This window comes from Monodelphis domestica, chromosome 5 (genome assembly GCF_027887165.1).
Source record: "Monodelphis domestica isolate mMonDom1 chromosome 5, mMonDom1.pri, whole genome shotgun sequence".
In the NCBI taxonomy this organism is placed as follows: domain Eukaryota; kingdom Metazoa; phylum Chordata; class Mammalia; order Didelphimorphia; family Didelphidae; genus Monodelphis; species Monodelphis domestica.
Genome location: NC_077231.1, coordinates 114,303,997 through 114,326,848, shown reverse-complemented (window position 1 = coordinate 114,326,848; position 22,852 = coordinate 114,303,997). Strand labels below are relative to the sequence as shown.

The 22,852-nt window shown below is 38.8% G+C and overlaps 1 protein-coding gene across 2 annotated transcripts in view; it reads right to left on the bottom strand.

Moving 5' to 3' along the window:
* PRMT8 (protein arginine methyltransferase 8) overlaps nucleotides 1–22,852 on the bottom strand; it is a 160,729-nt gene that overhangs the window by 3,021 nt on the left and 134,856 nt on the right. For both annotated transcript variants that reach the window (XM_056799128.1, XM_056799126.1), the window contains exon 8: nucleotides 22,279–22,429. In XM_056799128.1, the coding sequence (XP_056655106.1) occupies nucleotides 22,279–22,429 (151 nt within the window). The remainder of the gene's footprint in view (nucleotides 1–22,278; nucleotides 22,430–22,852) is intronic.

The window sequence follows — 22,852 nt, the reverse complement described above, 5'->3', positions numbered from 1 at the left end:
CAGAAGAGCAGTAAGGTCTAGGCAATGGGGGGAGGGGGTTTAGTGACTTGTCCAGGGCCATACTGATAGTAAATTTTTGAGATTAGATTTGAATCCAGAACCTCCCCATCTCTAGCCCCAATTTTCAATCCACTGAGCCATCTCACTCTCCTTTCCCCATATCCTCCCCCAACCTTTTAAAAACTCTCCTGTGTCTGGTTAGCCCAAAAGAATCTAATTGATGAAATTTTAATAGAAATGAAAAAGAGAAATGGAGAATTTCACAAAGTGTCTAGGATAGGGTTGGGAGTAAGAGACTCTTTGTATATTTCCTTAAATTACTATAAAACCCACCAGGTAAATTCACTTTTGAGTAAGGTTGGTCCTGATTTAATCCTTCAAAACCAATTATCCTGATGTTCCTATATCCTGGAAAGGACATTGGATCAGAGGACTTGGATTCAAACTTCACTGTACTTATTCTGTTGAAAGAATGCTGGATTTGAAAGGAGAACATCTAGATTCTAGTTTTGCCACTTACTGCCTATGTGACCCCATGATTGTTACTCAGACTACCCCTGTGCTCAATGGCCTGAGGTGTTTAGACTGGCAGATAGCTGAAAAAATAGCAGTTAGGGCAATGTGATTTAATTTCCTCATCTATGTCAAAATAAGGGGATTAGATGAGACCACCTTAGAGAACGTCTAAATCAGAGGTTCTTTAAAAAAAAAAAAAACCCTTACCTTCCATCTTAGAATCAATACTACATATTGTCTCCAAGGCAGAAAAGCAGTAAGGGCTAGGCTATAAGGGTTAAGTGACTTGTCCAGGGTCACATCACTAGGAAGTATCTGAGGCCAGATTTGATCTAGGACCTCCTAGCTCTAGGGCTGGCTCTCGATCCAATGAGATACCTTGCTGCCCCAGAGGTATTTAATCTAGAGTCTGTGAACTTAGAATTTTAGAAATGTATTTTGTCAATTTTATTTCCATATAACTGATTTTTTTTGGTAATCAAGTATTCTAGCTAATGCATTAAAAACAATATTCTGAGAAGGGATTCATAAGCTTTAACAGACCACTGAAGGGGTCTACAACACAGAAAAGGTTGAGAAAGTCTGATCAAAGATCTCTTCTAGTTAGAAAATTTGCATCCAATGAATCATGGCAAGAGCATTTAGAAGAACAAAAAAGAGATTAGACTAAATTTTCTGGAACTAGCCCTTCCAAATATAACTAGCAGGTACTAGTCAGACTCATAGCCAGCCATACTTCTGACCCTTCTTTCCAGCCTCTATCTTTTCTGACAATGTGTCACAAAGATAGACTTTCATTTCCACTCTGAACACCCCCAACTCTGGCTCATAGTGTACTTATTCCACATCACACATTGATGACATTACCAATTTGACAACTCGATTGGAGCTCTTTGAGTCTATTGTCTCACTGGGATCAGACATCTGTTAACAAGCTTGCCTTTTCATAGACCCACCTACGTCAACATCATGTAGGGATTTGACTTAGTTCCTTGCACAAATGAATGCTAAACTCCACAAGAACCTGATTTTCAGAACTATTTTGGAGTTCAGACCTTCTAGTCAAGACTTCCTGATAATTCATTTATTTTATTACAATAATGGATTTAATAATCAATCAATAAATCAAATAATCCATATGTACCATATGCAATGGTAGGTAGTTTCTGGTATAATATACACAATGATAAAAATATCCTTTCTGTCTTCAAGAAGCTTAGATACCTATATATCCCTTTCACTGTTTCTCTACTTAAACAATTCCTCTTTCATAAGTATGCTTATTTCCTTTACTGAGAAGATCCCAGTGTCTCTAGTCTTCACAAGTTGACATGGTGCAAAAATCAAATAATCATCCCCTAGAAGGTATTAAGCTAGTGATGAACCTTTATAACATTTCATCGTTAGCCTTCAGACAATCAAACACAAAGTCCCGGCCTTGTTCTGGAAACCTGGTCAGCTCTGCAGAAGCTATCAAAGCATGTGTTCTGTGGTCACCTTCCCATCATGCTGAGGCACTAGAGGAAGAACTTAATGGAAGTACAGAGATGAGAGCAGAGTATATGGATTTGATCACTGTGAAACTCTATCAAGCCCATTGAGGTTGCTATCCTTCCTGAGCAGATCAAGGAAGGCTTCATAGATGAAGAAGCATGTATTGTAAATAATGCATTACTAGCCATGGCATAGTGGTGACAACACTGGATTCAGAGTAGAAGGTCTGAGTGTTGTGAATCTTAAAAACTACTCAGATTGTACTTTAGGAGATTTGATTTAGTTATTCCCTTATTGTAACAATGGAGATATTTGGTCTAACAAGAATGTATTGGGAACTTTTAAAATTATTCCACCCTAACTCAGACAGTGCCTTAGGGGAAGATAAAGTTGTAAACTCCTGATTTAACAATGAAAGTCCCTAACTCATACCTTATAGTAAAGCTAGAACCTTAAGCTAGATCTATTTTTAGATCTAAAACAAAAAGACATTAAGTACCTGCAAAGGTTAAATTAATCACAAAAAGGTCAAGTAACTTACAAAAGGCAAACTTAGCAAAGAGGTGTGAAGTACTTAGAAGATATATTCTAACCAGAGAAGATGTGAACTAAAGAGTGGTGAAAACTAAGAATGGAAAAAAAAGTCCTGGAAAAAATATCTACTGTGATTGGTAGACATGAAAATTTAGGGGAGGTGACATAAGAGAATTTTTTCTTTAAAAGGAAGGGTAAAAAGTCAGTTCAGGTAATTGGAGTTCAGGAGATTCAGTGGAGGACTAGAGCTTGCTTTGAGATGGTCTTGTGGTGAGTAAAAAGACTGACTCGCTCTCCCTTAGGCTCAGGGAGGCCATTTTGGCCTAGGCTTTTAACCTACTTCTTGGTTCAGCCTGAGCCAGAGCAGTTTAGATTAATTCTTTCTCTCTCTCTCTCTCTCTCTCTCTCTCTCTCTCTCTCTCTCTCTCTCTCTCTCTCTCTCTCTGTCTCTCTCTCTGTCTCTGTCTCTGTCTCTGTCTGTCTCTCTCTGTCTCTGTCTCTGTCTCTGTCTCTCTGTCTCTCTCTCTTTCCCTTAATTCCTTCTCTCTTTATTAATTAAAATCTCCATAAATCCCCAGCTGACTTGAGTATTTTCATATTTGGGAATTTCCCATGGTGACCACTTATTTAGATTTTAAGTCAAAACTATCCTTATAGTTTTGGTGTTTACAGTGTCATACCCCAAGTTTATTACTTTCTATCACTATGACTGCCAACAAGTCATTTAACTACTATGGAAAACACCAGAAACAGAATTTGCTCATTTAAAGGAATCTCATGTACTCTGTTGAGTTACTATAGTTATTCAGTTGTTTTTAAGTTGAGTCAGACAATTCAAATTCATCAGTGGTTCAAATTCAGCATTTTTTTTTCCTACTGCGACATATTATATTGCATTCTCTTGCTTTTACAGAGGATTGTCTGAACAGTGACCATCATCCATCTTCCACTTTAGTTACATTTCACTAATTAATGAAGTCATGCTGATTCATGAATTTTTTTTCCCCTGTTGAAATCCCATTTGGGGTTTTCTTGCCAAAGATACTAGAATAATTTGCCATTTCCTTCTCAAGCTCATTTTACAGATGAGAAAATGAAGGTAAACAAAGTAAAGTGACTTGCCCAAGGTCATGTCATTACTGTCTGAGACCAGATTTGAATTCAGGAAAACTCATCTTCCTGACTCCAGGTCCCATTAGAGGAAGCTATATGTCCTAGTGGATAGAGGATTAGATGGGAATCATCACATCCAAATTCAAATGCTTAATAGTTGTATGACCCTAGGAAAGTCACAGAACATTTCTCTGCCCCCATCTCAAGGCAGCCCATTCCATTTTGGATACCTTTAATTTCAGGACATTTTCTTGCTATCTTACCCAAAGCTGGCCTTTTTGGAATTTCCATACAGTTCTCTGCTACTGCTTTCTAAAGCCAAACAGAACAAATCTAATCCTTCCCTTATATGATAGCCTTTCAAATCCTTTACATAGTTATTATATCCCCCCCCAATCTTCTCTTCTCTAGGTTAAGCATGCACAGTTTCTTTTATATATAAAATATAACAAATTTAAGATATATATGTATGTACATACATGTATAAATATATATACATATATGTACATATATAACCCTTACTTTCTGTCTTAGAATCAATACTATGTAAGAGCTAGATATTTGAGAAATAGAGATTAAATGATTTGCCCAAGGTCACACACCTAGGAAGTATCTGAGGCCATCTTTGAACCCAGGATTTCCTGTCTCCAGGTCTGGTTCTCTATCCACTGAGCCACCTCGATGCCCCCAATACACTCATTTTTTTAAACTGATTCTTAGGTGACATAATTGAAGGCCCTTCACCGCCTCTTCTGGACTCTCTCTAATTTATCAATTGTCATTCTCAGATGGTAGTACTCAGGATGGAACATAATACTCTAGATGACAAGGTTCGAGTATGGTAGGATGATCACCTTCTGGATCTTGGAAGCTAAGCCTCTCCTCCTGTAGCCTGAGATAACATCAGTTGTTTACAGATGGTGCCTCACACAGCAGACTCACACTGAACTTTCAATCCACCAGAACCACCAGTTATTTTTCAAAACAACTTCTATCTAAACATCCTTTCCTCATCTTGGAATGGTGACACTGATTCTTGAACCCTAAATCTAAGATTTTATATTTATTCCTTATACTTGACGTTGCATCTCTTGTCTCCATGCCTCTACAATGGCATTCTCCCATGCCTGAACACCTCTCCCTCTTCACCTTCACTTCTTAGAATCCTTGGCAGTCCATTCTGCTAAGCAACATCTTTCATATAGGCTCCTTTCTCTTCTCTGACACTGCCACCACCTTGTCCTCATCACCATACACCTGAAGTATTGCAATCATCTGCTGGTCTGTCTGCCTGCCACAAGTCATTCTCTTTTTTGGTTTACTCAGCTATCAAAGAGATCTTCCTAAAGCATGGGTGTAACCATATCAAACCAGCCCCTGCTCCTCAATAAACTCCAGTGGCTCTGTATTACCTCCAAGATCAAATATGAAATCCTTCCTAGTCTGGCACTCTCCTATCTTACTCATCCCCATGTACTCTGTGATCCGTTGACACTGGCCTTACTCTTCCTGCCATAAGATAATTCTCCTGATTCTGGGCATATTCCTCATGCCTGGAACTCTCTCCCTCTTCACCTCCTGCTCCTCTGGCTTTCTTTATGTCTCAGCAAAAATCTCCCCTTCTCTAAGAAGACTTCCCTAACCCCCCTTAATGTTGAAGTCTTCCCTCTATTGATTATCTCCAGTTTAATCCATCTATATCATGTTTGTACACTGTCTCCCCCATTAGACTGTGAGCTTCTTGGCAGCAGGGACTGTTATTTGCCTTTCGTTGTGACCCCAGAGTTTAGCACCATGCCTGGCAAATAGTAATCACTTACTGAATATTTACTGACTTATTTAAAGGTTTGCTTTTGAGACTGAGATTATGGGCTACTTCCTGCAGAGAATCTTGCCCCAACCCAAACCCTTTAAGGGTACCTTCTATTTACACATTTTATATGTACAGAGTTATTTACATGTGATCATAACCATTAGAATATAAGTTCTTTAAGAGCAGAGGTTGCCTTTATTTTTTCTTCATATCCCCCTGCACTTTAATCCTATGCCAGCCAGACAAATACTTAATAAATGCTTGTTGGCTGGCTAACTCAATTTCATTGTATTAAACCCAGCTAAATGCCTGTCAAGCTCTTTTATTTTTGTATCCTTACTATATCATTTGGTGTATTCATTTTCCCTCCCTGTTTGGTGTCAAATATAAAGTATGTTAGGTGAGGAGGTTGGAGTAGATAGCTTTTGAGGTTCCTTCCACCTCTAGGTCCTAGTATGATCCTTATTAGGAACTCTTGGGGGTAACTAAGAGACATGGTGAATAGAGTGCCTGGCTTGGAGTCAGGAAAACCCGAGTTCAGATTCAGACTCAGACAATGACTGGCTTACGTAAATCCCTGGGCAAGTAAGTGTCTTAACCTCATTTGTAAAGTGGGGATAGTAATAGTAGCAATAACCCTGTTTTGAAGGGTTGTTATGAAGATGAAATGGGAGATATTTGTAAAGCGCTTAGCACAGTGCCTGGAACATGTTAAACACTCCATAAATGTTATTAGCTATTATGATTAACTATCTTGGCACTCCAAAAGTTGTACTCCTTTCTCCCATCTTTGATGGGTCCAATCACACTGAATTCCCCTGAGTATGCAAATGGTACCACTGGGTACTTGATTCACTCAAATGTCCATCAAGAGAATTGATAAATAGTAATAAGCAAGACCTAGTTTTGTACATACATACTTTTTTTGGTCAAATGATGCCTTCTCTAGCACTAGGAGGGGAGGGAAAGAAGTAGGAATTTTAATGTAATAAATAATTTTGTAAAACAGATCTATTGTGTGCAAAGTGCTTGCTAGGCACTAGCATAAGCTATACAATTCAGTCATGAGTTTGTAGTCTAATAAGACATTAAGAGACAAATAGATCATTATAATGCAAAATATTACATAATAACTGCATTAGACAGTTCCTAAACATAATATTTTGTGAGATCATGGGGGAAGGACCAGGACGGCTGACTGAGAAAGGGTGGGGAAGGGACAGGCATTGAGCTGGACTTGGGAGAAGAGGTAAGAATTCAACAGGGTAAGGAGAAAGGTAAGTCTTTCCAAACACAGAAAAAAGCATAAACAAAGGTATAGAAAAATGGGACTGTAAAAACATGTTTGGGAGGTGAGAGTGAGCCATTTTGACTGGAATATAGCTTGAAGTGGAATGAGTATGAGATACGACCAGAGAAGCCATAATCACAATTTACATTTACACCGGACTTTACCTTTTGGAAATTACCCGCTTAAACAATTCTGAACCTCATAACAACCTCATGAGATAAATTCTACAGGCATTAATACTATTATTTTACAGAAGAGTAAACTGAGGCACAGAGGGACTAAGTAACTTGTCCATGACCACATCGCTTATGAATGGATCATGGGATCATAGATTTGTGGTTGGAAAGCACCTTAGTATTAAATGAATCAACATGAAGTCAGGAAGCATTTATTGAGTCTGTACTATATGTCAGCCACTGTTGTGTCAAAAATACAAACAAGACAAAAACAGCTCTTGATTTCAAGGAGCTCAGAGTCTAATTGAGACAATACAGTGCAAACAAATTTGTACATTCTTGTACAAACAAGAAATATACAGGATAAATAGGAAATAATCAATAGAAATACAGGATTAACATTTAGGGGATCAAAAAAGGATTCCTAATGAGATAGGACTTTTCCCTGGAATTTTAAGGAAGTCAAGGAAGCCAGGAGGCAGAAATGAGGACATCCAGCAAAAATGTCCAGATATGGGAGATGGAGTAGGAAGCAGAGCAAGGAGGCTAGTATCACTGGAGCACAGAATTCATGGAAGTAAAATGTAAGAACACTAGAAAGGGCCTCTTACTTCCTAGCTGTGTGGCTGTGTGAGACTACTCTTCTGCCTTGGAACCAATATGTAATATTGATTCTAAGGTGAAAGATAAGGGTTGAAAAATATTAGAAAGGTAGAAGACATTGGGTTAAGAAGGAATTTAAAAACTATACAGAGATTTTATATTTGACCCTTCAGATAATAGGAGTCCAGTGCAGTTTATTGATTGAGGGAAGTGGTAACATGGTCATTAGGAACACCAATTTGACAGTCATTGAGTCCAACACTCTCATTTTTCAAATGAGAAAATTTGAGTCCCAGAGAGGTTAAGTGATCTATCCATCAAGGGTTACATCACTGGTAAGTGGGTTATAGGATCATAGATTTATAGACAGAAAGGAACCTCAGAGATCATTAAGTCAAATTATCTCATTTTGCAGATGAGGAAACTGAGACCAATAGAGGTTAAGTGGTTTGTCCATGGTCATCCAGTCAGTAAGTGAGAATGATGACAGATTTTTGAGAGTCTTAGGTACCAAAGAGAATTTAATTTATTTCACAGGCAATAGGAAACTGCTGAAGATTTTTGAGCAGGGTAACATGGTCATATCAAAGAAAATTTATTCTGGCAGATGTATGAAACATGAATTGGAGAAAATAAAGTGGAAGCAGGAAGACCTGCTGTTACAATAGTTTGTTTAGATGCCAATAAGAGCCTTTAAAAGAATGGCACTGCTGCTGGTGAGAATGAAATAGAAGGAATAAGAGATGAAATAATAACAAACTAGATGATAAACTAGTTCATCTCTAAAGTCCCTTCCAGGGAGAGATTCTCTGAGTGTTAGAAAGGGTGGATTGATTAGATATGAAAGGTGAAAAGGGAAAGTCAAATATAACCATAAGGTTATAAACATGAAAGACAGGGTGATTTATGGTGTTACAGACATATATAATGAAGTTAAGAGAAGTAAGCCAAGAAGGAAAAAGATGTTGTTTGGAATAATGTATCAATTGTACATGCAGAGAGATACATCTTTAAAACAGTTGGAGACAATATTCTAAAGTTTACAAAAGTGGTCCAGATAAGAGATCAAGATTTGGGAGCCATCTGCATAGAAATGTTTAGTTGAAGCCATGGGAATGAGTAAAATTCCCAAGGCATAGAGCACAAAATGAGAAGAGAAGCAGACAAAGAAAAAAGATGACAGTTGACTTCAAGACCAACAAGTAGTTAGGTAAAAGAACTAGGAGAGTGTGATGCAGATATAGAGTGATGCAGAATTGTAAACAGTGTCAAAAGCTATGGAAAAGTCTTGGTGAATGAGGAAGGGGCCATTGGATTTTGCAACTATGTTATTAATGATGTTTAAGAGACCAATTTCAGTAGAATGTTAGAGGCAGAAGCCAGATAAAAAGAGACTTGGGTTAGAATGCATATGAAATGAAGTCATCAGTTTCAGGTTCAGATAGCTTTTTCAAGATATATAGATGTGACAAGGGAGATGGATGGCAATGAATGGAAAAGAAATGTCACAGGAAGGATTTTTTTGGGGGGGTATTTTTTTTCAAATTTGGAATAAAAAAAAGAATGGAGGATTTTATGTATGAAAAAACTATGAAAGACATTGAAGATAAATTGAGGTGGCCTGAACTAAGTCCTGGGTAATATGGGGGAAAAATGGTAACAAGATTAAGGAAAAGGATAAGCTTTAGTAGAAAGTGGGGGTATACCTCTTTTCTACAAACAAAAGGAAGAAAAAAATGTGATAATATTTAGAAAATTTGGGGAACAGAGAAAGTGGGGAGGAGTTGAGGGATCTATCACAGATAACCTGAATCTTCTTAATGAAAAGGGAAGTTAGACCTTCTACTGAAAGTGTAATAAGTCAAAATTGTAGAAGAGAAGGATTGAAATAGTTGCTGGGGTATATATGCTATAGATAGTAGATAGAAGCAGAATAGAGGGGTTTTTGAGTAGCATCAAGGTCCAAGCTGAGTTTTTGTAACATAAATTTGTAGTGAGTGATGTTGAAGTGATATTGTTTACAGTTTTGGAGTCACAGTTATCTCATCTGTAAAATGGGTGGCATTACTGCCTACCTCCTACAGTTGTTTCATGTTGTAAACTTTGAATAGCTCCAGTTGCATGTAAAGTCCTTTGAGGACAGGTGTTTCATTTTTATCTCATAAATCAAGGAAGTTGTATATATTCTAGTACATGCTATGTGCTAAATAAAAGCTTTTTGATTAACAGATTAAATGTGAGTTGCTACTGTCTTATTATGAAAGCTCCATGTCAGTAGATTGGATCACATTTATGTTGGCAATGGTTGGGATCACAGGCATACTAAGAATGTGGGTAGGATGTACTGGCACATCCATGGTTGAGATAAGGATTCTATTCTTCCTTTGTAAGGAATATGTCCTTTGTGAAGGAAATGTATCCTTTGTAATGACTAGTTTAATCAACTATTGGTCATTTGAATAGGACCAATGTGCTTCAACTGGGAAATCTACACATATACAAAAGGAAACATCAAGAGAAATCCATACATATAAAAGGAAGATAGAATACTCCTAAACACACATACATAAAAACTAGAGCAATCTAGATAGAAAGAATACCACCAAAGAACAATCTAAACTGAATTTTGCAAAATTGTAAAGTTTAGACTCAAATAAGAGATATGAGAAGGTACTTCTTTTCTTTTCTTGCCCAGATGAGAGACTGTGGATGTGGAAGACTGTATATCATGTCAGCCCTTTTTGTTATATTGGTTAATTCTGCCAGACTGTTTTTCCCCCATCTTTTTTTTTATTATTTGCTCTAAAGAATGGCTCTCTGTATGAAGTGAGGGGAAGGATACATTAGGGAAAGTAGGTGGACTAATACACAATACTAAGCAATTAAAATTATTCTAACAAATGAAGTCCACTTGCTCCCAGGCTCCTTCTCTGTCAAAAGTTCACCCAAAGTCAGTCTTGTCTTAGGTTCTGTGTTGAGAATTGCTTAAGGCATGATTGACAGTACTATCCACCCGCTCTTCCACCTACAGCAGCTCAGATAGGTGTCTTTCTTGTTCTTAAAGACCTTCAAACAAGAAGATTCCAGCAGACTCTTTCAGTCACCCATTATGATGCCTCTTGAGAATTTAAGAAGTGCTTCACTGGGCTCAGACCCAGTTCTTACCTCGCCAAGACAGAATGCTTTTTCTGAAAGAGGTACACAATGCAGTGGGAGGGCATGGTTCAATTAAATTTAATCCAACAAACATTATCTAAGTGTCTTGCATGTAGTTGTCCTTGTGGATGCCATCCTCAAAATCATATTTTTAGTTTTACAGTTTACAAAGCATTTTTCATGCATTTGTTCATTTTTTTTCTTCTCACAAGCAGAGCTTTCACCAGTACCAGGCAAATGGAACTTTGAACCAGGGCACTCAGGGGAAGTTGCTTTCCTTCCTCCCTCTGCAATTATCTGCCAGCTGATAACCAACTGCTCATGGTCCCACCTTTTGCTAGCCTGCCTTCTCTGCCAAACACCATAAGGGTTTTTTTAGATGGTCACTGCACTAGTCCACCACCCCCAGCTGAATTTGTCCCAGGTACCAAAATTCTGAGTTGGCAGTCTTCTTAGGTAGATGGTTGTTCAGTTATTTTTCAGTTGAGTCTAACTCTTCATGACTCCAATTGGGGTTTTCTTGGCAAATATACTGGAATGATTTGCAATTTTCCTTCTCTGGCTAATTTTACAGATGAAGAAACTGAGGCAAATAGAATTAAATGACTTGCTCAGGATCACACAGCTAGTGTCTGATGCTAGACTTGAATTTAGGGAGATGAGTTTTTCTGACTCCAAGTCTAACACTCGATCTACTGCACTACCTAGCTGCCCTCTTAGGTAGGAAGTAAAAAATTCTGAGCTATCATTTAAACCCTTAACAAATATTGTCTATATGTCATAGTTCACTTGTAGTGGCACATTTTTTAAAAAATATATCTAATTCAATATCACATCACGGCACATTACTGGCTGATGGAATGCAAAGCAACCAACCACAGTGCTGTGTTCTGCATCCTGGATGCTGATTGGCTCAATGACTATAGGTTAATAAGAGTGTGGAAAAGGTTTATAGGAGAGTGGTTAGGATTTATAAAGCCGTAATAATATCATATCATATCATATCATATCATATCATATCATATCATATCATATCATATCACATCGTATCATATAATGTAATGTAATATAATATAGTATAATATAATATAATATGTGTATGTATATATATATATATATATATATATATATAAAATAAATATGATGCCACTACTTCCCAGGGGTCTCTGGAATATAACTCCCACAATAGGTGAAGGGACACTGTATTTCTGGACCAGTCACTTAACCCCTCAGTGGTCTAAGATATTTTGCAGAAAAAGGGCCATCTTGTGTTAGTAGAGGATAGATACATCCATCTCCTTTATTAATGATATCACTACCAGCCCCTCTTTCTATTTTACAAATGGGGAAACTGAAGCTCACAGAGACAAAGTGGCTTGTCTACATTAATACAGGCAGGTTAGTGTAAGGGACTTGACTTGACTCCAACTTATTCAATTCCAAGTTACATTCACTCCCCACTATCCCCAAACATCCTATATTTCTCAAGACAATTCACTAGGGAGCCATCAGCATTGCCTTTATCTGAGATTGAAATTCAGATCAGATCTGGAAGACACCTTTGAGGTCATCAGGTTTAGCCTCTTCATTTTATAGTCAAAACACTTCCTGAACTATTTTCAGTCAATAACAGCATTTGAGCTAATGAGTTTACACAAGCGAATTACTCTGAATGTGAAGCAGAATTAGGTTTTATTTCTCCTCAGACTCTCTCAGACCTTAAGGAATATTGCTCTAGGCTGGTATTCTGGTATAGATCAAGAACAGAGCCTGCCTCATAAAATGAGCTTTGTCAGTGGTCAGCGCTTGTCCTGGTCTTCATGCTTCAGAATTCAGTGAACAGATCTATGTTAAGACCCCCTGAAATAGTAGGAATTTCCACTCTTCCTGCTTTCAGCCTGTGTTCTTTCCCATTGAAGCAATCTAATGATTTCTTGTTTTAAAAATCCCTTTCCTTCCATCTTAAAACCAATACTAAGTATTTGTTCCAAGGCAGAAGAGTGATAAGGGTTAGATTTAAGTGACTTGCCCAGGGTTACACAGATAGGAAGTGTCTGAGGCCAGATTTGAACCTAGGACCTCCCATCTCTAGACCTCGCTCTCAGTGGAATGATTTCAACTTGACCTTTAACAATAGGCAACTTTCCCATCCCTGCAATCATCGGAGCTCTTTTATAGAACTTTGCTCCCTTGTTAGCTCCATATACAATTTTGCAGTTAGGTGATTCTTCCTTAAGTTTAGATCAGATCACATGACTTCTCAATTCCAACAGGGAATCACTCAACCAACTCATGTTACTCCAGGGGACTCTCCTGCTAAAGCTTTTAAGATCCCAACCAACCTTTCCAGAGTCAGTGGACATTAGTACTCTTCGTTTGGCTGTGATATAGCCTCACTGGCCTTCTCTCTTTTCTTTGTGAATGGTCCTCCACCTCCCAGCTGTGTGCCTTTGAACAGGCTTTTGCCCAGATCTGGAAAGTACACCTTCCTTATCGATGCCTCATAGAGTTTCTCTCTTCCATGAAGTTGAGATTTAGGAGTTCTACACAAAGCATTTCCAATCTTCTCCCAAACTACTTTGTATTTAACTACTTTGTTTTTATATGTGCATATACATATATGTAAAGTATCTATTAACTTCTTATTTATGCTTTTAAATATATTATAGGTACTTATCTCTCCTATCAGAATGGAAATGCTTTGTGAGTAGGGATTCATTCTTTGTACTTGTATCTCCAGGGTTTAGTGTGGTTCCTGGAACATGCAGAGTACTTCATGCAAAATGCCAGGCTGGACGAATCGAAAACCAGAATTAAGGTCACTAAGAGAAAGATCAACAAACTCTGAAATGCTCTGATCACAGAAAATAAAGAATTAAGAAGTCTCTTGATGAGGGTAAAAGAGGGGAGTGTAAAAACTAGCTTGAAGTTTAACATAAAAAAAAAAAAAACTAAGTTAGCAGCAACTGGTCCCATCACTTCTCAGCAAATAGATGGAGAAGAAATGGAGGCAGTGTCAGATTTTATATTCTTAGGCTCAAAGATCACTGAGATGGTGACTGCAGCCATGAAATTAAAAGACACTTCTTCCTTGGAAGTAAAGCTATGACAAACCTGGACAGTATACTAAAAAGCTGAGACATCACCTTGCTGACAAAGATTCATACAGTCAGAGTTGTGGTTTTTTTCTAGTTGCAATTTATGGCTTTGTGGGTTGGACTATAAGGAAAGCTGAGCAGTGCAGAACTTTGGAATTGTGGTGTTGGAAAAGACTTTTGAGAATCCTTTGGGCAGTAAGGAGATCAAATCAGTTAATACTTAAAAAAATTAATTCAGGCCATTCATTAGAAGGTCAAATACTGAAGCTGAGGCTTAAATACTTTGGCCATGTAATGAGTAAACAGGCCTCATTAGAAAAGATCTTGATGTTGGGAAAGATGGAAGGCTAAAGGAAAAGAAGATATCAGAGGATGAGATGGATAGATTGTGTCGTGGAAATAACTCACACAAACTTATATAGACTTTTAAGAGAGAGTGGAGGATAGAAGGGCATGCTATGGTTCATGGAGTGATGAAGAATCGGATAGTACTAAACAACAATGATAAAAACAAATACTTATTAACTTATTAATAGACACAATGTCTGTCAAAGGAAAGTGTTTTTTTTTCTGATTTATTTCCCCAGAACTGATAAGTTCTTCCTACGGCCTAACCCCAATCCTTCTTGCTACAATTTAGGATGTCTTCTCTTGTTCTGTCTGCAACTGGGGTGGGAACAATCCATTTTCTGTTTTGCAGTACTTCAGAGATTTGAAAACTGTTTAGCCAAGATTCCTACTGCCTTCTACTCAACAGATATTGGGCTAATTGCTAGGAATACCTACATAAAACAAAATAGTCCCTGCCCTCAAAGTGATTACATTCTATTGGAACAAAGCAGGTTATAGGGAAAGGATGAACTTGACAATCATTGAATCTGACTACTTTAGAACTAGAGTAGGAACCTTTGGGATTACCCAGCCCAGTGCCTTTATTTGAATGGTAATAAAATGATGAATGATGTCCTGGTCACACAACTTAGCAGTAAGTCAAAATTAGAGACTCCCTTTCCATATAGCCCCATGGGTTGTTTGTTTTTTGCTATCAAGTTATTCCCAGTGGAATCAGTAACTTCCCGGCTCCCACTAGGAAATCCTACTCTACCCCCAAAGCCACTCTTGGGAAATTTGTTTTGAATATATGATTCCACTGGTATAGGGGACTCCTAGTATGTAAACTTCCTCTAAGGTAAACTGGAGATCTAACTGTAAATTATAGTCTTACAGAATTGCCTGGAGGCTCTGAGACTTTTAGTCTAATAGTATTACACAGTCAGGAGATCTGCCAGTGGCAGAACTTGAACCCCCAAGTCTTAATGCCTCTTAGACCAGTCCTTTACACACCACCCCAAAGTTAAGATCTTTGTACACAGAGGACAAAACAACATGAGATTCATCCATTAGAGGGAATACCCTTTAGCTGTGAAAAGTCCATGGGCAGGCATATACTCCAGCTCCAACACCTCTGTACCTGAACTCTGAACCTGTATCTCTGTACTTGAAGCTAGCAAAGCAAATCATTTCCAAGCTCCATCAGTGCAATGACAAGATCATGTTCAGGAGTGGGTTGGATAGAGCCACACTACAGTTGAACTGACAGTAATCATAGGAGAGAGAGTTCGTTTTAAGAGAATAAGAAAGAAAAGGAGAAGGACTCTCCTGGACCAAGTAGAAACTGAAGCCTGAGGTTTAAGATCAAAGTATTATGAGATTTCAGACTTAGAACTACAAGGAACTTTCTTGAGTGACCAATTCTCCCATTTGACAAGTGAGGAAACTGAGAGCCCAAGAGTTAAAGGAGGGGGCAGTGAGGTGGTTCAGCGGAGGGAGAGCCAGGCCCAGAGATGGGAGTTCAAATCTGGTCTCAGTCAATTCCTAGCTGTGTGATTCTGGGCAAGTCACTTAACCATCATTGCCTAGCCCTTACCACTCTTCTGCCTTGGAATCCAATACACAGTATTGACTCTAAGATAGAAAGTAAGTAGTTTAAAAAATAAAAATAAAAAGAGTTAAAGGAACTTGCCCAAGGCTGCATACATGCAAGGTTCAAGACTTTGATTTCAAATCCAATTATTTTTCCAATAGAATTGACTCTCTGGGATTCTAGTACTCCCTGAAAAAAGGTAAATAGAATTAGATCTACCCAATGACTCCTATGGTATTATTAATCTTTTAATCCCAGATCCACTGTTTGTCTTTGACGGTGAGGGGCCACGCTAAGAGCTTGGCATTTAAGGCCAGAGCCATAATATGAAGACAGGAATAGAGTCAATCCTGGAGCTGAAGATTTTTAAAATTTGGGCAATGATTTGTTTCAGACCTTTAATTACTCATCTGCAGCCTTTAGGCTAAAGCAACTAAGCAACATGATATGAGACTGGTGGAGTGGATGTTGATTATCTCAAAATCAGGAAGAACTGGGCACAGTTTGTAGAAGGTGGTACTGGAAGGCACAGGAGAGCAGACAGACATTTTATCAAAGAAGTTCTCTTACTCAGAGGCAGCTAAGTGGTATAGCAGTGAATAGAGCAGTGGACCAGGAATTAGGGAGACCTGAGTTTGAATCCTGCCCCATATTCATACTAGCTATATGACCTTAGGCCAGTCATTCAGCTTTTGCCTTTAGCCTCAGTGTTCTTATTTGCAAAATGGGGATAATAATAGTACCTACCTTGCAAAGTTCTTGTGATATGAGATAATACATGTAAAGCACTTGGCAAATCTAAAAGTGTCATATAAATATTAATTATTACCTTTGCCCTCTATTCCTGCATCTACCTAGAAACTCAAAACCTCTTAGGTTCCTAACTTGGCCTTAGAGTTGGACTTAACTTTGGACTTGGACCTAACAAATACCTCCTAAAACTAGGATTCCTTTAGAATTTCTGTCTGATGGTGGTGGACTTCCCACCCCTTCTGGAAACGTCTTATAACCCTTGATAACCCCAGCTCATCTTCTTCACCAAAGAGCACAGGGTTTTGTCTGTAATGAAGTCCTGACCCTGGGAAGTGCTAGAGTCAATGGGCATGCCAGTGGAAAACAAGTCTGACATATACAGCTGATGAGGCTCCAGGACTCAGGGTTCAAAGTGGCCATGATTAGACACAAAGTACTTTTTTCCTGAAACACTATTATTTCTCTGTACTCTCTCCCGGCAGTATTGAGACCATTATCATCATTATGGCTCATGCAGATAGGACTTTCTGCTTAAAAAGAACTTGTAAGTTCAGAGATTTAGAGCTGAAGGGGACCTCAGAGTTTATTGTTATTATTTTCCAAATGAGAGGATTGATCATCAAAGAGATAAAGTCATTTGGCCAAGATCACACAGATATGAAGTGACAGAATCCAGTTCAAAACCTAGGTTCTCTGACCTGGTGTTCCTTCTGCCATCCTTATATCTCTGGGATTCAGATAGTGCAAGTACTTTTCAATTTCAATTTGCAGTTATGGAAATTGAAGTTCACAGAGATAACTTGACTTGCCCAAGGTCATACAATTGGGTAGTGATAGTCAGAACTTGAGCCCAATTATGTGATTTGGAGTTTGGCTTTAAAAGATTTCTCTATAGCAAAAATGAATAATATGGAAATAGGTATCATGTGATAACATTTGTACAACCCAGTGGAATTGCTTGTTGGCTGTGGGAGGGGGGAGGGAAAAGGGGAGGGAGAGAAAATGAATCATGTAAACATGGGGAAGTATTTTTTATTTTTATTTTGTTTTTTAATTTTTTTTATTTTTTAAGGAAAATATTTTTTAAAAGAACAACTTTATGTTTTTAAAAAAAGAACTTAAATTTTCCATTGATATTTCTTCTATTTCTCACTACCTTTCTGCTATTATAGTCATTGATATACCTGATATTTTTTCTTTTTTTTTTTTTTTTAAATCCTTACTTCAGTCCTAGTTTCAATTCTAAGACAGAAGAATGGTTAGGGATAGGCAATCAAGGTTAAGTGGCTTGCCCAGGATCATTCAGCTAGAAAGTGTCTGAGGCCAGATTTGAACTCAGATCCTCTTGACTCCAGGCTTGGCACTGGATCCATTGTGCTACCTAGCTGCCCCAAATTTTCAAAGAATTACTTGGGCTTCCAGCTAAGCCTTGGATGTTTCAGATGGTGCCAGTATGCAAAAAGATGTGTGACTCTATTGATGAAAAGAGTGCTGAGTTGACACACTTTTGAGCCTTTTCTCCACTTTACCTACTCTGCATCATTGAGGAGGGAATAGGAAGTTATATAGATGAGGAGCAGAGATTTGTGGGGTATAGCCCGGCCCCTAGTTCCCTTTCCAGTATTATCTCCAACTTTCTCCAGTCCAGTGGTTTCCACAGTATAGCCTGAATCTGATTCGAGTATTCTTCAGGCCCCACCTTTGCACAGCTATCCCATCCAGCAGGAACACTCTGTGACCATTTGAATCCTTCCAGACCCAGCCATCTTAATGCTCTTGCTCCTTGACTGGCCCAAGCCAGTCATTCTTTCATAAGACCTTGAGATTCCCTATTAGTGATCGCATTGTACATAAAAGGATCACTGTATTCAGAAATAGAAAACGTGTTCTGATCCTCACTCTACTGGGTCCTAGCAGAGTGACCTTGGATAAATCACTTTCTCAAATTTAGTCTCACTTTCTGCATTGGTAAAATGAAAGAGTTGCAATATGACCTGTTATATGGACAAAAATATGTATGTACTTCGATGTATATATGCACAGCAACATACATAACCATATATGCCTATGCATACATACATATATGTGTGTGTGTTCATTTGTACACATATATACACATATGTATATTTTATATATATAAATTTTTGCCACATACTGATGTTTAAGGACATCTTAGTACTTGTTAAGTGTTTGAACTCACATCTCTTTCTACAGGATTATTCTGGTTATGAGCTTTTTGGCCAGGAGTAGGGGGACCTTTTCTATAATCAGTGATCCTTAACTTAGGGTCCATGGATTGGTTTTTAATATATATTTTGGTAACTATATTTCAACATAATTGATTTCCTTAATCTTATGTATTGTTTTATGCATTTCAAAACACAATTTAGAGAAGAGTTCCATGGTCTTTACTAGATCATCAAAAAAGACACAAAAGAAGTTAAGAATCCTTGGTCTGGGGGCAGCCATAGGTGGCTCAATGGATAGAGAGTCAGTCAAAGAGGTGGGAGGTCCTGGGTTCAAATCTGGCCTCAGACCCTTCCTAGCTATGTGACCCCATACAATGTGACCTAGGGATCACTTGATCCCCATTGCCTAAGCCCTTACTGTTCTTCTGCCATGGAACCAATATGCAATATTGATTCTTAAATGGAAGGTAAGGGCTAAACAAATAACCCTCACTTTTTTAATCTGTGGGAGGACCCACACACACATACACCTCCCAAAATTTCAGGATTACTCAAGAGATTTATATTTTTCCACTGGTACTGAAGGTATTTAAGATATTTACAACTTAAAATTCAGTAGAAGCATATCCTCTTAGATATGTTTGAAAAATCACTGGGGAAAATCAAGATAATGGAAAGACCAAAGACTATGTATGCCACTTGAGGAATAATTTAAGGAACGAAAGATGTCTGGCCTGGAAAAAAGAACACAGAGGGTGATATGATAGCCATCTTTAAGGATCTAAAGAGCTGTCATAGGGAAAAGGGATGGATTTGTTCTCTATAGGTTCAGAAGGAAGAACTAGGAACTAATAGTAGTACTGGTTAGAATTTATATAGTGCCTTAAAAAGATCTCATTTTATCCTCACAACAACCCTGAGAGGTAGGTGCTATTATTATCCCCATTTAATATATCAGGAAAACTGAGGTAGAGTGAGGTTTAATGATTTGTCCAGGATTGTACAACAAGTAGAATCTGAGGCCAGATTTAGAATCAAATCTTCCTACCTCCAGGACCAAGGCTATATATATGCTGGGCTATCTCTAACTATAGGTAAAAGCTGTGAAGAGGCAAACAGGTTCGATATAAGGAAGAACTTCCTATCAGGTGAAACTGTCCTTAGTGGAAGGGGCTGCCCCATCACTGGAGCTCTGCAAGCAAAAACTAGAAGGCCATTTATTAATGATATTGGATAGGATACACATTTCAGACAAGGATTGGCTTAGCCTTCTGAGGTCCCTGCCAATCTAGGGTTCTATGAATACCATTTATTATATTTATTTTCCCTCCCTCCCTCCCTCCCTCCTTCCCTTCCTTCCTTCCTTCCTTCCTTCCTTCCTTCCTTCCTTCCTTCCTTCCTTCCTTCCTTCCTTCCTTCCTTCCTTCCTTCCTTCCTTCCTTCCTTCCTTCCTTCCTTCCTTCCTTCCTTCCTTCCTTTCTTCCTTCCTTCCTTCCTTCCTTCCTTCCTTCCTTCCTTCCTTCCTTCCTTCCTTCCTTCCTTCCTTCCTTCCTTCCTTCCTTCCTCCCTCCCTCCCTCCCTCCCTCCCTCCCTCCCTCTCTCTCTCTCTCTCTCTCTCTCTCTCTCTCTCTCTCTCTCTTTCTTTCTTTCTTTCTTTCTTTCTTTCTTTCTTTCTTTCTTTCTTTCTTTCTTTCTTTCTTTCTTTCTTTCTTTCTTTCTTTCTTTCTTTCTTTCTTTCTTTCTTTCTTTCTTTCTTTCTTTCTTCCTTCCTTCCTTTCTTCCTTTCTTCCTTTCTTCCTTTCTCTCTCACTCTCTCTCCCCTTATTTTGTTTAAGAATTGATACTAAGTATGTATTCTAAGACAGAAGAGGAGTAAAGGCTAGGCAGTGGAGGTTAAGTGACTTGCGTAGGGTCACATAGCTAGGAAGGGTCTGAGGTCAGATTTTTAACCTAGGACCTCCTATCTCCAGGCTTGACTCTTTCTCTATGAAGCTATCTGACTGCTCCTACTATATATTTTTTAAAATAATTTCACTTCTCAGGTATTGTTTCTTAATCTATGCAAAAGAATAGATTGGACTAGATGATTTCTAAGCTTCCTCCCAATTTTAATTTTTTTGTGATCCTGTAATTTTCAGGCTATATACCCACTTTGCTTCCCTGCCACTTTTTTTCTCCCTAAAACAGACCCCAATACCTGTGGTCCAACCACTCTCATGCTTGGCATGCCCTCAAGCAGGATGTGCTGGAACCAGCTTATACTGGCTCCCTAGATGACTGCTAAATGTTTGGTGTGAGTGTTTACACCTTGGAAATCAGCAAGTGCTACAAATTAGGGCTTGATTTATTGTTTCATTAATTGACTAGGCTTAAAGCGATAGAGAAATTTTTAATAATGAAGATAAAACTGAAAAGTATCATGAGTATAATTATTTTTCTGGGAAAGTGATTATTAAACATTCTGCCACACATATATGACATGTGTACTGAAAAAAGTAGAAATTGTCCTCAGAAGAATAGCCCTTGGAATCAGTTTAGAGGATATTTAGTGCCAGGTCTTTATTCTACAGATAAGGTTCCTATGGTAACTAAAGATGAATGACTACCATTGTTGGTGAATCTATGGCATGTGTGCTAGAAGAGGTTGCTCCCTTCTCTGTCTCCATTCACACCTGAGGACATTTCTCCTATCACCTGCCCCTCTGCCCAACAGCCCAATGGGAGTGTTCCTCCCTTCCCTGTCTGGGATAAGACAGGGGAGGGGGAAGTGGGGTTCACATGTGGCATGAGGGTTGCAGTTTGGGCACTCAGTCTCTAAAAGGTTCACTATCACTGACTAGATCAAGGTCACAAAGCTAATTTGTGGCAGAACTGAGGCTAGAACCTATTTCTTTACACAGGCCTATTAGGGTTTTGTTCCAGAGTGTTGGGAAAAATAAAAACCACAACATTATTTCCTTCTCTCTTGGACACCACTACTTGGGGAGCACACAAGAAGAAAGAAGACCTCACTGATCACCAGGAGGAAGTACAATGCTTTGAGAGAAAGAAATGTGCTCTCTCTCCCTCCCTCCCTCCCTCCCTTCCTCCCTTCCTCCCTTCCTCCCTTCCTTCCTTCCTTCCTTCCTTCCTTCCTTCCTTCCTTCCTTCCTTCCTTCCTTCCTTCCTTCCTTCCTTCCTTCCTTCCTTCCTTCCTTCCTTCCTTCCTTCCTTCCTTCTTTCTCTCCCACCATCACTGACATCATGTATCCTTCTTGAGTACTTCATCCTTGGAGGAGTGGGAGCTAGGGGAAAGGTGGATATATATACAGTGAATATTATCTGGCCTGAGGATCTGAGCTGTATAGAACACCTAGAACCAGTGGTAGTACTCATTATCCTTATGACAAACTAGGGTTTCTGTTCCATCTCTACCTATACTCTAATGAATTTACCCTAAATAGCAGAATTCCTCATTTTAGCTTTGATAACAAGGATGGAATTTCCTTCTTCCTTCCTACTCTATAAGGAAATATTCCAAGATTTTTTCCCAAGAATTTTCCATAAACCATTAAGGAGAAACCAGTCCTATAAGAGGGGTGCCAGTTGGCCAGAAGGACAGAAAATTGATCTCCTTACCTGTGGAAAATCCCATTTTCTTGTGGCACTTGGTAAATTCAATATTAAAATAGGTGACCAGGGCATGGATGTAGTCATTGCGCTGAATCTGGAGGCAGAATGCAGATGTGAATGAGAGCTCTTCTGTCTTCACAGTGTAAATGTCTACCTCCTGTAGTAGGAGAGAAAAGAGAGAGCACAAGCCACTTATCCCCTTTCCCCAGAGGGCCGCCTGAGTCACAGGGTGGACTCCACTGGCTCTGTAGCTCCAGGGCTCAGGGAGTGATATAAACTTGCTGTGACCAGGGTATAAAGAGAAAAATGACATCTTAAACACAGTAAACCATAGGATGGATTCTAAAACCCAACAAAAATGGATAAGAAGTTATCTGCTTTATTATTATTCCTGCAGCCAAGCCCCACTCCAAAGACTCATCTCAATGTGGGGGCAACCCTGGGTTCTTCATTGCCATCTCAGCAGGGCAAATACTGGCAGAAACTGCCAAGCTGAAAGGCCCTCCCTGGCAAGACGACAGTCTAGTAAAGTGGAAAGAGCTTTGAACTAGGAATCAGGGGAGCTGAGTTAAGTCTAGAC